We start from the raw sequence: 15,948 nt of genomic DNA, 5'->3' as shown, positions 1-15,948 counted from the left end.
ACACACACACACACACACACACACACACACACACACACACACACACACACACACACACACCGGTGGTGGGGTTTAAGAGACAATGCATTTACATCAGTGGTTAAGCCCAATAAGAAACGCCTCTCATGTTGAAATTCATCCTACGATGACTCCAAAAGTGCAATGCTGACCGTCTGCTCCTGTCTGCATTAGAGTTCTACAGTTCTGCAGGGTCTGTGAAATGTCTGCCCTTGGCAGCTCTGTGTGACAGTTCCGCCTTGACTTTTGCAGGAAAGATGGCTCCAACAGACTGATAAAGATCTACCATCATGGGGGGAAGTATGGCTTTTCTGAACCACTGGTCTTTCCCACTGTTGTGGACATGATCCAGCACTACCAGCACAAATCTCTGGCACAGTACAACTCTAAACTGGACACCCGGCTACTTTACCCCATAACCAGATACCAGCAAGTAGGTTTATGAAGCCCTGCACTCTGAATGTGTGCTGTCTTATATTTCAATTATATAATTACTAAATACCATTAAAGAAATTTCATTTATTGTAGAGAAGGTTAATTGTTATGATTTTATTTGAAATTGTGTTGGTCTAAATGAGATTTTGGCTTCATTTTTTGTATGTAGCAGCAGGTTGTGATGGAAGTTAACATTGATGCAGTTGGAGAACAGCTGAGGATATTTCAAGATCAATACAAAGAGAAGAGCAAAGAGTATGACCTTCTGTTTGAGAAGTTTAACCGAACATCACAGGTACAACAGCATCCAAATAATTGAGACTTAATTTACTAAATAAATCTGTGGGTTTATTGGTATATAAATATAAGTTAATGTTTTACCTCTGATTGCTTTACCACAACAGAGCCTTAACTTTAAGGCCTTGAATAAAGTAAAGATGTGTTGTCTTTCCTCACCAGGAGCTGCAGAGCAAGCGGACAGCCATAGAGGCTTTCAGTGAAATTATTCGGATCTTTGAGGAGGAGTGTGAAACTCAGGAACGCTACAGCAAAGAATACATTGACATGTTCCTCTCATTAGACAGCAGTAAAGATTCAGAAAAGTATGCTTTGAAATACCAACCCTTTTTACAATTTGGTCACTTTGTCTTGTGTGTTTAACTTATTTTCTGCATTTTAAGAAAAAAAGTTAAAAGTAAAATCTAAATTAAAGATACTCAGTGCTGTCATGCTCATTTAGCAGGCACACTATATTAGCAGACTCTGAATTGTTTTCTCAAGTAGTTCTTTGTCTTCCTCCTACTCCTCCTCCCAGGATTCAAAGCAATTCAGATGAGCTGCAGTCCAGGGTGGAGGAGATCCACAACAGCAAGAAGAAGTTGGAGGAGGAGCTGAGGAGGAAGGCGCTGGCTCACATGGAGGTCGACAAGAAAATGAACAGCCTGAAGCCCGACATAGTGCAGCTCAGGAAGATCAGAGATCAATACTTGCTGTAAGTTTAACTGCTCAGCACTCTTCTAGATATTCTAGGTCTAGGTGTTTTTTTTAAAGAGTTGAGGCATGCACATTGGGCTTGGTGATAGGGAGAAAATCCAATATCAAGATATTCTTGACCAAATACCTCGATATCGATATTGTGGCAATATTCTAGGGTTGACAACTAGTTATTTCAAAAATTATTTTTTTTAACTGTGATTTGTCCATTTTTCAGCTGGCTCAACCAACAAGGTACTAGGCAGAGCCAGATAAATGATTGGCTGGGTATCAGGAATGAAGAAGAAGAGTGAGTATCCTCATTTATTCTAGTCACTGGGTTATAAACTGGGAATCTACAAGAATGTTTTGCTATTTTGATTTTATTTTTTACATTACAACATAGTATCCCATGTATCTTCTTTCACAAAATGGTAACAGTGCTTATAATAAATATGGTATGATAAATTAGCATAGGGCAAAGAACCAAGGTTCATTTGCTCATATTTAGTCAAAGGACAGGTTATGACATTCATGTGCCAAGGCATCAGATATGAGAAAAAATATATTTCCTAGCTAATCTAAGCCTTCCACTTCCTCATCATCCTCTAGCCCATACACTCTGGCAGATGATATCGACCAAGAAGAGAGGAACTGGTACGTTGGTGGTATGAGACGTAAGGAGGCAGAGGACCTGCTGAAGGGGAGGAGAGACGGGACCTTCCTAATCAGAGACAGCCAGACTCAGCGAGGCTCCTTTGCCTGCTCTGTTGTGTGAGTACCATCAGATTTGTCATCTTCTAGGCATAAAAAAATCACAACAATTTGCCCCTCTGTAATCCTAACGGATCAAACGTTTTTACCAAAAGAAGGTGCAGTGCAGATTAGTAGGGCTGTAATCTCCAAGTCGACTAGTCGATTTATTGGTCGATACGTTCTGGCTCAATGACCAATTCAGATTGGTCGTTTTTTGTCGTGTTATTTCATCAGGTGGAAGCATAGTCTATGGGTGGAAAGCACTTATTGCTAAAGGGGGTGTTTTCAGAGCATTCCTGTTTCACAAGTAACAGTCTGTCTTCATAACACCCCACTTGTTTTCTCTTTTGTTAGATTAGCCCGACCCACTGGGGACAGACTGAAGAAAGAACTAGAAAGCCTTGTTTTAGTGGTTTGCTGAATGTTTATTTAATTGTGAGTGTTTAATTTCCAGTCAGTCCTCCTCTACCATTTGGAAGACATTGCCAGTGTGGCAGCATTTTACAAAAATACATAACGGAAAAAAGTCGGATGCAAAGTTAGCAAGTAACAGTTTGCATATCACAGCTGGACTAGAAACATGGCGTATCACCTAAAAACAGTAAGCTATCCTGTCTGCGTTAGGTTGTCCTCTCTGTTTTGAGTAGGCTAAATGAAAATATCAGAATTGGCATATTTCATAGTCTAATAATCGTTTTATAAATATCCGCGCACCCACAACCGCAACAACGGTAGCGCCCCCAGACACACCTAGACAACGCTAGAGGTTAAGCCTCTGTCAGCCAAACGCAAAACTAATATCACGGAAGGAATTTTTGACTTTACTGCTAAGGATATGAGGCCCATTGCTGTTGTGGGGGGCTGAGGTTTTAAGAACTTGTTAATATACAGCGCCAGCACGAGTAAAAGCTTTAAACTAATAGTCTATTCGTGTCTCCGTGCGAGGACACCGAGCACTGATGCAGCGCTGACAGACGAGTGGCATTTTAGTGCTAAATATTTAAGTCAAAAATTATTTAATATACTGCAAATAGCCTAAAAGCACAACTAATGCAGGACAGTACAGTTAATTAATCTTGCTTTTTTTTTTTTTACCCCTCCGCCCCACACAGTCGATTTATAGTCGGAAATTTCACGACTTCCGTCGACCAAGATTTTCTTTGGTTGATTACAGCCCTACAGATTAGACCTTTTGAGTGTTGGATGTAGGCATCCATCCTACCTTAAAAACATCCATATTATTATTATATATTTTGTCTCATGCAGTGCGGATGGGGATGTGAAGCACTGTGTGATCTACAAGACAGCCACAGGGTACGGCTTTGCTGAGCCCTACAACCTATACCCATCTCTAAGAGAGCTGGTCCTCCATTATCGACACACATCCCTGATCCAGCACAACCAGCAGCTGAATGTAACCCTGGCCTGGCCTGTTCTTGGCCAGCAGCCCAGCTGATATGCACCAGCAGGCCACCCTGATGGCACTTTCCCAAAACTTCACTGTATTTGCACCACAGACACACTAACGTGGACACTGTTACCAGGCTCTAACAGAGTGCGGGTTAGTGTCGTCACCATACGAGAGTTTCCAGAAACCGTTTTGGTGCTCAGATCTAAAAATTCTACACTGGTTAGATGTCACAGGAAACAAAAAGCATTACTATCACAATCACTCAAATGCATTTCTAACTTACTTGGAACAGATTTTGAACAGCCTTTCCACAGTAGTTTTAAGGTTGATTAGTTTATTGTCAGCTTTATGAGTAAATACAATGGTTGAATTTTGACTGCAGCTCTGTTCTAATGCAATTTCTTTTTTAAAGCGAATGTTCCTAATATTAATATTCCCATTTACTTTCCATCTGCATAGCTTGCAAAACACAATTGGGAGTATGTACTTAACTAAATTCCACATTGAATTAAATCTTTTGTAGCAGTAATGAGGTAACACTGAAATATTGCCTCATCATGACAACAACACTACAGCAGCAAGTGTCCCAAACCAATGCTGGTATTAAAGTTGCAAAAATCTTAACAGTGTAGTAATTATATTGACAATGTCAGGGTAACACAGGATACTAGTATCTAGCTTTCAGAATTCTGATGCTGTACTGCTTTTTATAAGTAAAACAATCAAAGTAGAGAAATAACATTTGGCTTGCTTTTTAATTATAAATAGGAAGGTATATTTCCCAGTTCAAGATAAATGGATTTAAGTTATTCACTAATCCAGAAATTTCATATTTCAGTGTTGTTTATTTTTTTTGTATTTTCTGAAAGTACAAGAATTCATAAATATTTAAGAAGCAAATATTACATTGCAAAGTATGAATTTGAAGTCATGGTCTCTAGATTTTCAATATATTTTTGTCCAACAATCCTAATGCTCTGCAACAGCCATCATCCCTCCACAGTACATATCTTAAATCCATATAATCAGTGCAGTTACGTTGTTTAAGTTGGTTCTGGGACACTGAGCTAAAGATTAAAACTGCACTAACAAGCACATGTGCATTATGGCTAGTGTAGTATAGAAACTGAGGAGACACACAAGCACTTTATCCAAAACAAAACACCCAGAATATACATAAACATAGAAAAGAGAGCTGGAGATGTGTTAGACACAGACTTTTTCATAGTGGTGTTGTTGGTTGAAAAGACATTTTATTTCAGTGGTTAGGAATATAAAAGTTACTTTCTTACTACCATCTTCATTCTCCACAAAATCTTCATGAGACAAAATAAGGATTTCATGAATTCTACCTCTAGGGTATATTTATGCTTTTTGCATATATTAATAATAATATACTAATTTTATATATATATATATATATATATATATATATATATATATATATATATATATATATATATATATATATATATAAAAATATAATTAGTATATCATATTTTTGTTCTTATATTAACCAAATTGTTGGCAGGTGATGCTTTTTGGGAAATGGGACAATCACGTTAAAGTTTGTGTAATACATGTGTGGCTTTAAGCTCACTGTTTAACACTTTCAAGTGTTAATAGTTTATGAGCGAATATAAAACAGTCAAATTCTGAAAGTAATTCTGTGTGTTGTGTAAATGCACATTTTGGAATACAACCCAAAATATGCACAGTTACGTATGTAATATCAGCCTGGTTGGGATTCATCTTTGATGAGTCAGTTTTTTTTTGTTTGTTTCTATATTCTTTATGAGGATTTTTGTTAGAGTTGGTGATCCAGGCTCTTTGAAGTCTTTGAAGTCTCTGGAGCGACAGTATACACTCAAGAGGCCTTTTAGATTTTGGACTGGTTGAAAAGTGCCCTTAAGTGTTCTTGTTCCAGCCATCATAACTTTAAATATGTTACTCTCAGGAGAGATGTCCTGCCACTTACAGGAGTATGGTGTCAACAACAATTTTCTGATGAATCAAGTGTTGAGGTTGTGTCTAGCTGGATACAAGGCTACAATAGCACAAATGCTCTGGTGTACCCTCAGGAAGAGTATCATTATCAAAGTTAGATGCTTTTACTATAATAGCACAATTTTTAAATAATTATATTTAACTATTTTGTAAAAGTGAGTGTCAAATAGACTTTATTCCCCCCAGCAGTTGCTACGTTAACCTTACACTACACTTGACATGAGAATACAGAATAATTAAGAAAACAAAGGCTCATAATCCTAATGGTTTTGAACTTAGACAAGTTCAATTTTAGCCTGAAGTGAACCTTAGACACGGTGGCTAATCATATTTTAAAAGAGTTTCAAGAACTGGTTTTACATATAAAGACTTCAAAGTATTAGCATGACTGCTTGAATTTTGCAGACTTGTTAGCTACCTTTGCTGGCTAATTAGCAACTAGCTAACAAGGTATGATTCCAGCTATGGTGGACCAAATATAGTATGTTACCATGAAATGTTACAACATTTTGCTATCAAAATTCATTTGTTTATTAAATGTTGGTACACAGCTGCAGAACATACCCAAGGTGATTTTTTTGCTCCTTAAGTGTGAGGTATATTCAAAACGGTGATGGAAAATTACATCTATAATGTTAACAACTGAAATGAAAGTTGTTTACATTTCAGGCCTATCCAGGCCGCTGTGGCCCTGGGAAGGTAAGAGGGACTCCTTTAATGGTGCACTTTCTGTGGTGCTTACAGTGAGTTACAGTGAATCAAACTATTTTTATAGGGAGAAAGACAAAGTAGTTTTTAAGGTTGTTAGTTGGGGGTTGCCCATTAATATATATTTTCCTGTGTAATGGGTCCCTTTATATACACTTCTCTCTCAGCGGTCAGTCAAACGTGTGCTTGATGCTTGCTGCACGCACGCTATCAGTTTTGTCAGAGTGTTTATTGTTATGAAGAGAGTTGAAAAAGTTATGTCTAATTCCTTCTTTGTGGTTGAAAAGTAAATATGTAAATGTTTGATTTTGCATGCAATCATCGTGTAACAGATTACCTAGGTATTATATGTATTACAGATTTAAATGTTGACATAACGGCTGGGTACTGTTTTGATACCAGTTCTGGTATAGGTTCACCACCAGCTATAAAAAAAAAAATATGTTTTTTTACCTTTCTTTGATGGGTTAGCTGTATTCAATGTTTTTTTGTTGTTGTTTTTCCTTCATTATTGGTGCTAAGCACTCATTGCTGTAGTTGTCCTTAAATGCACCTCTCCAAGATCACCTGTCAGTCATACAGCATGAGTGATACTGTGATGTCGTATTTATCAAAGCAAACAGAAAAGCTTTCATGTTGGGTATGGTTTGTTGTGCTTGTGACCACATTAATCTGTGATGTAGTGTTGCACGGGGAAGCGCTGCACTGCACAGGTTGTGGACAGAGCGTGCCACAACCACTAGATGGCGGTGTATGTAGGACTTTAGACCTGTGCGTAGTTACTCTTTAGAGAAGTGTATTTGTTAAATGTTGGTCCACTGTTTATTCTGTTTTGTAGTGCCCAATGCTTATGGACATGTAGTACTACACTCCTGTGTAGAGATTAGGATTATGTACCAGTGGTGTAGTGTAAAAGGAAATACTGTGAAGTTAAGGTACTTAGAACTCACACCCACCGCCATCAGACTGCTGAGCTTCATCTTTGTTAGTCTGAATTCCAATTTCATTTAATCTCATAGTGACTTGTTATACAGAAAACATGGATGCACATTAATGACTATTATTACTTTAGGCATGCAAGGTGCACGTCTAGCATGTAAAACCATAAGTTGGCATCAGTCCGTTACAGATTGGATTAATTAAAGTGTTAATTTAAGTCCATAACTTGAAACATTGTGAATTCTAAGAAAAGAAACTTTACATGTCCAGGTTCATTTTGTAGCAGTAATACAGTTAAAGGTGTAGGCCTACAGGTTATATGTGCACAAAAACACAACATAAGACTGCACCACTGCTCTGTCGTGTTTAGATTTAAAGCACAGTATTTGCACACAAGTACCTCATGTGAGGTGGAGATACTATGACTGTCTTCACCCACCCTGTCACTGAAGCAGGTGGTGGGGCTAAATATGGACTAGTCGCTGATGAGATTGATATGTCGTAGCATTGATAAAAGCACTGATTTCTTATGACTCTTTAATCAGCTGTCCACTTGGTAGTATTTATTTCTGCAAAGTCAGACATCTTTTTTGTAATTGTATGTGCACAATTTGGTCTTTTTCTGTTGTCTCTTTTGTAAGTTGAGAATTTTAGCGTTAAAATGAAATAGAGAGATAACCAAAATACATTTCAAAATGATTTTTTTGTAGAATAATGGATGTCTCATATCATAAAATGTGTGTCATGATGTATTTTCAGCTGCAGTCATGGTTGGTAGTTCTGTCCAACTAGTTCTTCGCAATAGCCTCCTATTCCCTATGTACACACACACACACACACACACACACACACACACACACACACACACACACACACACACACACACACACACACACACACACACACACACACACACACACACACACACACACACACACACACACACACACACACACACACACACACACACACACACACAAAAAAAAAAAATACTATTATGTTAAGAAAGATATATCTCCTGTACCCGGGTCCTAGCCATCTTGGTAAACTATTTAGCTTGCCTGCCGACCTTTTAACATCGTTAATCGTTTATGACTGCATTAAAAAGAGTAAGTGATGGCATTTAGATTTTTATTTTTAGAATGTGCTCCATAAAACCTACCACCAAGGAAGTTGAGATTTGTTACAATGGATATATGGCATGGAAGATTAAATGAGTCTAACTGGTGTATGATGTGGTAATAACAGCTTTGTTTGGCTTCAAACAAATAAGACCCAGCCGGATGCTTAACTGGTTGTCTTGTTAATTAAGTCGATTTACCTGGGTTGCTGATGAGATTAATTGAAGGGCTCGATATTGTCGTATGCAGGATTGACGAAAAAAACTGTTCTGTGGTATAATGATATTGTGACATTTTAGTGGTAATAATGCAAGTTTAAAATCCTAGGAGGGGAAGGTATTTTTACACAGTTCCTTCTCCCTAGGAAGTTCCTATTGGACAGGGCCTCAGGAAATGATTTAGGTCAATGTCCAGTAACAATGCTGGAAGTAGTGTGCCACTTCTAGAAGCACAGGGTATGGGGTGTGGAAGCTGAGCTTGTGAAGGGGCATGTTTGACTTTGATATTGGAGAATAGGGTTTTACTTGTCTCAATGATGATTATTAATCAAGTTGTTTTACTTGTCTAACTTTAATCATAATGTAATTGGTACTGGTATGGATATTGAAAAAATAATTTTGAAACCTGTTTGCACTGAATGTCCAAAAATGTTTGCAGTCAATGCAATTTAATGGATTTTGCAGAATTTGTCTACATCAATGTGGGGAATATATTTTTTAGGTTTGTGTTAAAGTACAAGGTTAGATAGGGTTAACGGAACTGGTAAGTTAGTATTAGAGGTAAAGATAGATCTGGCTTTGGGCGTGTTCAGGTATAACGGAGACAGATTAAGTTTAGTAAGAATGGGAATGGTTATGTTTACTAAGGGTTTGGTGTGATTATGGGTAAAGTTGAGAGGAAGGAGGCTGGTTAGGAAGTTATATCTGCATTCACACAGTTTTTTGCTCCCTCAACTTTCTTCCATGCCATAAACATTGTGAGAACTGGCAGTAACATTTGTCGACCACAAACCACAAATTTTTAGGAGATAGGGTGGCCATCTTGCTCTGAGTTAGATGTGAGAATCTTTATCAGCTTATTTGTATTAAATCTGGGGACTTGATATATTTAAAGAGGTTGTGTTTCACTTTGAGCTGCTGTGCATATGGTCAAATACCTCTACTTTTCTTTGCAACACATTCAACATACTAATACTTGATGTTAGAACCTGACCGATATCTGCGGGCCGACATTAGCGGCTGATATTAGTCATTTCCCGAACAATCAATATCTGCATTTTTTTTTTTTTATTAAAAGATTTTGATAAATTAATATTTAAAAAAGAAAATCTGATGGCCAACCATGTTATGAGTGTTAACGTCCCTGTTAGCAACCATGCTTTTTTTTGTGTGTTTCTTTGAGTTTAAGTTTCATATCTTAAATTCGAACTTTCATATCTTGATGTTTCTCTGTTTTGTTGTGACAATAAAACAAATTATTATATTATTTTATTAAGAACTCATAAATAACTACAAAAAACTAATCTTAGGGAAATCTGTTTTGCTACGCGTTTCTGGGTTTAAAAAAATATATATATCGGCCAATATATTGGAATATCAGATTTTTTAAAAACCAAATACTCCTAAATCCTTTATCGGTTGGGCTCTACTTGATGTTTTCTGTAACTCTAAATTTCTTTTTCCCCCCATTGTGGCTGTATGGATTTGTCATCTGCTTAAATCTTAAGCATTAAGCTCCCCTTTGTAATAGCCTAATTTCTGTGAGAAAATGTTATTATTGTACATGCTTATTTAATGTAGTGATTATGCAATAACATTCAGCTTTTTTAAATAGCTTTTGTTTAATTTAGGAGTCATATCTGAGGAAAATTGATCGTTCTTAAACATTTGTTGGTAACCTGACTTCAGAACATTGTTCATGTATGCACTTTCAGATCCCAAATAAACTTGAGAAGATGGTTTAATGAATTGTTGAGTATTATTTGATGAGCTGAGAATTTTTAACACTTTTGGTTAGATGTGGTGAATGATTGAACACTACAGAAGGCAACATCACAATTACCAGTCAAGTTACTATTTACATAATAAGTCTAGAGCAAAACCCTACAATGTACTGTGCGACAGAAGCACATGCTGCAGATTTACAAGCATTTAGCAGGTCTACTGCACATTGATTAACTGATACACCTTCTTCCCTGCAAAAGAGGTTCCAAACTCAATTAGACTTACCTGGTTAGATAAACATAATAGCATAACAGCTGCTGTTCTACTCTATCATATTGGCACTGTCAAAAAAGGGCTACCAACCACTGAGCACCAGAATGCAAGAGGAATAACCATGTAAAAAACAGCGTATTGATATAGTGTCAAAAAGATAAAAGTGTAAGATAAATTGTACTCTCAAATAGAAGGATGTGCAACCAGCTGGGGTGGATCAAGTTCTTTACTTCTAACACAGTATAGAAATACAGCAAAACTCCTTCATGCAGTAATTTCTTCTATTTAAATAAATGTAAAAATATTATGTCAGAATAATATATTTTATACTATTGGATTCTAATTATTGATCCATTTATGTGGACATATCACTTTAAAGTTAATAACTATAACTAACTATACAGGTGGAGCTTATTTGAATTAGTCCTACTCTGGGTAATTTAGCTTGTCAATTTACCTCCACTGATCAATAATGTCTTAACATTACATACAAATGTATTTGTTGAATAAACCTAGAATTAATAACCTGAGTCTGCAAAGCGACTTACGTTGTTATAAAGGCTTAAGTGCAGTCCTTAGTGTAGTGAGTAAAAGTAGACCATATTTACCTCTGAATAGTAATAAAGTATAAAGAAGAAGAACTGGAAATGGGAATAGGCTACTCAAGTAAAGTACCTTAAAATTGTCCTTAAAACGGGTCATTTAGTAAATTTACTTAGTTAGCCTAATTTTCACCACTGGCGACCTGTTACCTGACCAACCTATGCAGCATGAAGGCCTACACATAGTTTTGAATTAGCTTACACAGTACAGAGTCAAGAGGGTCTTACCTTTAGAAGAGCTCCTTCTAGACCTTTTCAATTGCAACTGTCAATCACCATTTTTCACTGTAGCTTCCCTCCCGCCATTTTTGTTTGGTTGAAGCAGCTGCCCTTCATGTTCTTGTTCGTGACATTCTTGTCCTGTCCAGCCGGGCTCCCTCTTGATCCACCACCAGCATGGCCGAGGAACTGCAACCCAGCAAATAGTTAGCTCCCGGTCCTTTGTAGCCTACGGCTGCTGGCCGATGGGCCTTCGGAGGTCCTTGCTGTGCCGGTGTTTTTATCGAAATAATAAATAACAAATTACCGCGTAGGCTAAGTATACACAGATAAAGTGTTTTGGTATTAAACCCCACATTTTTTATTTAATTTAGTAGGCGGGTGGGCTGCCTACCAATAGCCTACATGTCCAGCATTTGTAACAAAAACCGTTTGATAATTTAATCGTGGACATACATAGTCGGCATACATAAATAGTATTTAGCTGCTTTTCTACAATTCACGCAGGTAGAAGCAGGAGTTTTCAGAGGACACCTGAAGGCAGCAGCAGTCAGCCACACCTGGCGTTAATCAGCTAATCATTGGCTCATTGGGCCGCTCATACACTCATCAGGGAGGAGGCGGAGCAACGTCAGTCATCTCCTCAGTGACTGGTCAGGCTCCTCATATCAACCATGGAGCTCTCGGGACTGTTGACTGTGATTTTATTCGTCTGTACTGACCGGGGAAGCTTCGGGGTTTCCCACCCCAAACCGGCATGCCGTTATCCGCCGTCCCAGTGGTGTCGATCCCTGGAGATAGCAATATCCTGCAATGTAAGTAGCCTAGGCTAGAATAAACACTGGAACCTATAGTAATTACATATGATATATAATAGTGAGAACAAACGCTCAATGGCCCTTGTATTGGCCTATGAATGTTATTAGACATTAGTGTAAAAGCAAAATAAATGCAGTAAAAGCTAAATATGGGATTTTTATCTTTTACTAGGCTGGACTCTACTGGGCTTATTGATTAAAATGTTTTTATTTCATTAAAATGAACACCATCATTTTAATCTGAGCATCGTTGTTCCAAACATGAAAACCTCTCGGTCTGTTTTAAATGAGAGTCATGCTTTAGAAATTGAACACCAGTGGTTCTTCATGTGACCGGCAGAGCAGCTCTGGGTCAAATCGCATTAACACTTAATTAGTTTAAAGTTGAGTTAAAAAAACCAAAGAGAACGTTTACTTTGAACTTTAAGCTTCACAATCGGTGTATAACATAACATGAATAAAATGCCTATTGGCAAGACACCAGAGGCTAGAGTGATGTCTTAAAAATGATGGTGTTCCCCCTAATGTTCACTTTACAATGTGGTGAGGACTGTATCTATTTTATAAACTTATGATTTTGGAATCAAAAGTTATGATCTTGTTTTCTCCTTGTGTAGGTTCAGAAGCAGTGTATGGAGGTGAATGCTACCAGACCAAACCAGAATGTTCCTCCTGTAGCTGTCACTCTGTACTATGAGAGTTTGTGTCCGGAATCCAGAGTCTTCATCACCCAGCAGCTCTTCCCTACCTGGACCATGCTGAAGGACATCATGGCCGTTACTCTGGTACCGTACGGGAACGCTAAGGTACACAGATTTAGATACATTTATGTATTTAATTAATTGCATGCCTACTTAAAGTTTACATTTCTCTTGTAGGAGATTCTATCAGCAAATTCTCCCTTCACGTGTCAGCATGGAGAGCCTGAATGCAAAGGAAACATGATTGAGGTTTGAATGTTTAATCACCTGCACTATTGGTCTGCACCATTTCAATCAATACTACACAACATGATGACTTGAGATTGATGGATCTGATCCTCAGGCCTGTATCATCCATCTAGCGGGACACTCAGCATTTCAGATCATCTACTGCATGGAGTCTGCTACAAATGTTCTTAACGCTGCCCAGCCTGTGAGTAATAGATTTTTTTTATTTTCTTTTTTTCCCTTATTTACACAAGAAACAGATGGTGAGATGGTCAGACAAGTGTAATTAAAACAAAAAATAAAACTCCGAAATGGCACATGCTAAGGAAAGCTCATTGTGGGACTGGCTGTAGTGGCTCTAATTCTGCACAAAAACTGAATTTTTGGGAAAGATTTCAGATATGGTATTGGGGGACCACTACGGGTTATATAAAAGCACCATGTCATGGGACTTTTTTTCTTCTTTTTTTTTCTTTTTTTAAAGTAAAATTTCTTCAGAACCCAGAGTGTAAAACTTTCAAACTATGAAGTTGGTCCACAGTAGCGTTAACAGTGACGAGGCTCTTGCATTAATGGACGCGTACTTTGTTGATGCTCTGTCTCAGTGTCTCCAGCTGTACGCTCCCGCTGTCTCCTGGTCGAGTGTTGACGCCTGTCTAAAGGGAGGTCTGGGACGCAAGCTGATGCACGCCAACGCTGCCATGACCAGAGCACTGAACCCCCCACACACCCACGTCCCCTGGGTTACCTTCAACGGGGTAAAACACTCTGGACTCAAAATTACACATTTTAATGCATTTGTAATGTTTAAATCATTTAGTCCCAAGTTTTATTCACAAAACCCAGAGTTCGGTTTATGTCACGGTTTTCAGTTTTGTACTTTTTAAATCTTTAACATTTCAGAAACATACTTAAGCATTAGTAGCCTATGGCTGTCACCAAGCCAAACTCAATAGATTTGAGATCGAGCGTTGGTATGGGGAGTCTGCTTTTTTTTTTTTTTTTTTTTTTCTCTCTCTGCACAAAAGGCCTGGACAACGGGCAGAGTTTAAATGACGTTGTACTCAATTGGATAGTCCTTCAACCAATCAGACCAACGATCCGGTGATGTAGAAGCAACCGTGGCATCAATGGGTTGCAGCGCTTCGGTGGCCGCTATGTTTAATGTAAACAAGAAGCTGCTTGGTCGCTTCTCTATCGTTTCTCTATGGTGTTAAACCCACCAATAGCACGCCAGGTAGATAAGCCAGTCTGTGATTGGTTCCCACAAAATTGAACTGAAGCAGGAGAATTAAACGTGCGGGTTTCCAGACAGAGCTGCAGGGCAAAATCTAGTCGCTGACAGAGTGGGCGGGGTTTACCCAGTTTACTTTAGTATATGAGAGACATAATTATTGAGCGCTTAATTATCCACAATGTAGGATACAGTTTTATCATGTAATTATGCACATGATTTGACTTGACTGAGACAAAGCGAACCGAACAGTTCGGATGTTGTTGTTTTTTTTTCCATTAACTGTGCCACCCCTACCATCTTCAGAACATTGCAGTGTCACCACTGCACCTTGATATTAGCATCCACCGTTGCATAATTACTTGGCGTTTTTTTTTTTTTTTTTTTTTTTCAAGCACTGTGGTATTTTCAAAAGTCTACATTAGTTGTGATTCAGCAGTCACTGTTGTAACACCTACAACTTTCATACAATATGGCCATTATTCAACTTTTAAAGATATATTAAACTCTTACTTTTCCACATTCCTTACAACTTCACCTTACTACACATTTTAACCACCAATCCAGTTTAAAAAACAAAATTATTCCTTTTTTTTCTTCTTTTTTTACTTTATGGTGTTCAACTTATCAATGAAATTTATACCAATTAAAATTATTCCCACTTTTCCAACTATTCTCAATACTTCAACTTTTTCTTAGATTTAAGATAATAATCTAGTTTAGCGTTCTCCTTTTTATATTGTTACCAGACTGCAGGATGTTTTCCACAGAGGTCAAGGAAAAGTAGTTAGTATAACATTTAGGGTGTCATATTATTTTTTTCTATAACTCACGTCCTTAATGATATTGAAATTATTAAACAAAAGTCTCAGATTCATCATGGAAGTGTAGTTTGGGATTGTACTGTACACTACTACTGGATGTCTTTCTGTAGCAAAGAGCTGAGGAACCGTAATGAGGATTAAAAGTTATATGAACTGTTTCAGGAATACACGGAGAATGAGGAGGAGAAGACAATGTTGTCCCTTTTCCGCTTGGTTTGCCAACTCTACAAGGTGGGTACTTGATAGTTTAGTTTTTTTTTTCTTGACGCTACTGTTACTCTGCTTTGGGATATTTGAGGTGTCATTGCTGGTAGAAATGCTTGAAAAGACCTTTTTTGGTGAATATTCTTATAAGCTAAACATTAAAAGGAAGCCAGAGAGGATTGTTACTGAAAAGATCATAAATGGATTCTCTTTCACCATTATTGTTCAACCTGACTAAATGTTTCAGCACCAAAATGTTTGGTAGTAACCTGTCATGTTTGTGTACTGGAACTGTGTCTTTAGGGGGTGATGCCTCCAGCCTGCACAGGAGCTCCAGTCAGACTGAACAGAAGCTTCTGCTAAACACAAACCACTTAACGTGTGAAAACTCCAAATCACAACATGCATAATGTAGCATCAGAATCATTACATGCTTTGTTTGTAGTTGAAAACCATGTGGCTCTAGTATCAAACATTGGGTTTTTATTTGAAAGTGGAATAAATCTGTCTAGTCTTCCACAGCCGTAGTTCTTGA

At 37.8% G+C, this 15,948-nt stretch overlaps 2 protein-coding genes across 4 annotated transcripts in view; both read left to right on the top strand.

Annotated features, from left to right (window-relative positions):
- Positions 1-4,718, top strand: part of LOC117950300 (phosphatidylinositol 3-kinase regulatory subunit gamma-like) — a 13,034-nt gene extending 8,316 nt beyond the window's left edge. For 2 of the 3 annotated variants that reach the window (XM_034881215.1, XM_034881216.1), the window contains exons 6-12: positions 271-451; positions 623-748; positions 913-1,055; positions 1,268-1,444; positions 1,664-1,735; positions 2,038-2,199; positions 3,448-4,718. In XM_034881215.1, coding sequence (XP_034737106.1) covers positions 271-451; positions 623-748; positions 913-1,055; positions 1,268-1,444; positions 1,664-1,735; positions 2,038-2,199; positions 3,448-3,637 — 1,051 coding nt within the window. In that variant the 3' untranslated portion in view covers positions 3,638-4,718. The remainder of the gene's footprint in view (positions 1-270; positions 452-622; positions 749-912; positions 1,056-1,267; positions 1,445-1,663; positions 1,736-2,037; positions 2,200-3,447) is intronic. The other variant, XM_034881217.1, reaches the window with a different exon arrangement.
- Positions 4,719-12,004: 7,286 nt separating this feature from the next.
- LOC117950316 (gamma-interferon-inducible lysosomal thiol reductase) lies at positions 12,005-15,934 on the top strand. Its single transcript, XM_034881251.1, has 7 exons — positions 12,005-12,219; positions 12,840-13,028; positions 13,101-13,172; positions 13,267-13,356; positions 13,757-13,909; positions 15,372-15,440; positions 15,717-15,934. The coding sequence occupies exons 1-7, from the start codon at positions 12,079-12,081 to the stop codon at positions 15,774-15,776; spliced, it is 774 nt and encodes a 257-aa protein (XP_034737142.1). The 5' UTR covers positions 12,005-12,078; the 3' UTR covers positions 15,777-15,934.
- Positions 15,935-15,948: the final 14 nt, after the last annotated feature.

This window comes from Etheostoma cragini, chromosome 9 (assembly GCF_013103735.1).
Source record: "Etheostoma cragini isolate CJK2018 chromosome 9, CSU_Ecrag_1.0, whole genome shotgun sequence".
Lineage (NCBI taxonomy): Eukaryota > Metazoa > Chordata > Actinopteri > Perciformes > Percidae > Etheostoma > Etheostoma cragini.
Note: the sequence above shows the minus strand (reverse complement) of the source record. Positions and strands in the feature narration are given on the sequence as shown.

Coding starts and splice junctions, on each gene's coding strand:
- LOC117950316 (XM_034881251.1), top strand. CDS start 12,079: ATGGAGCTCTCGGGACTGTTGACTGTGATTTTATTCGTCTGTACTGAC. Junction 13,357..13,756: donor TTCTTAACGCTGCCCAGCCT/GTGAGTAATAGA, acceptor GCTCTGTCTCAG/TGTCTCCAGCTGTACGCTCC. Junction 15,441..15,716: donor TGGTTTGCCAACTCTACAAG/GTGGGTACTTGA, acceptor CTGTGTCTTTAG/GGGGTGATGCCTCCAGCCTG.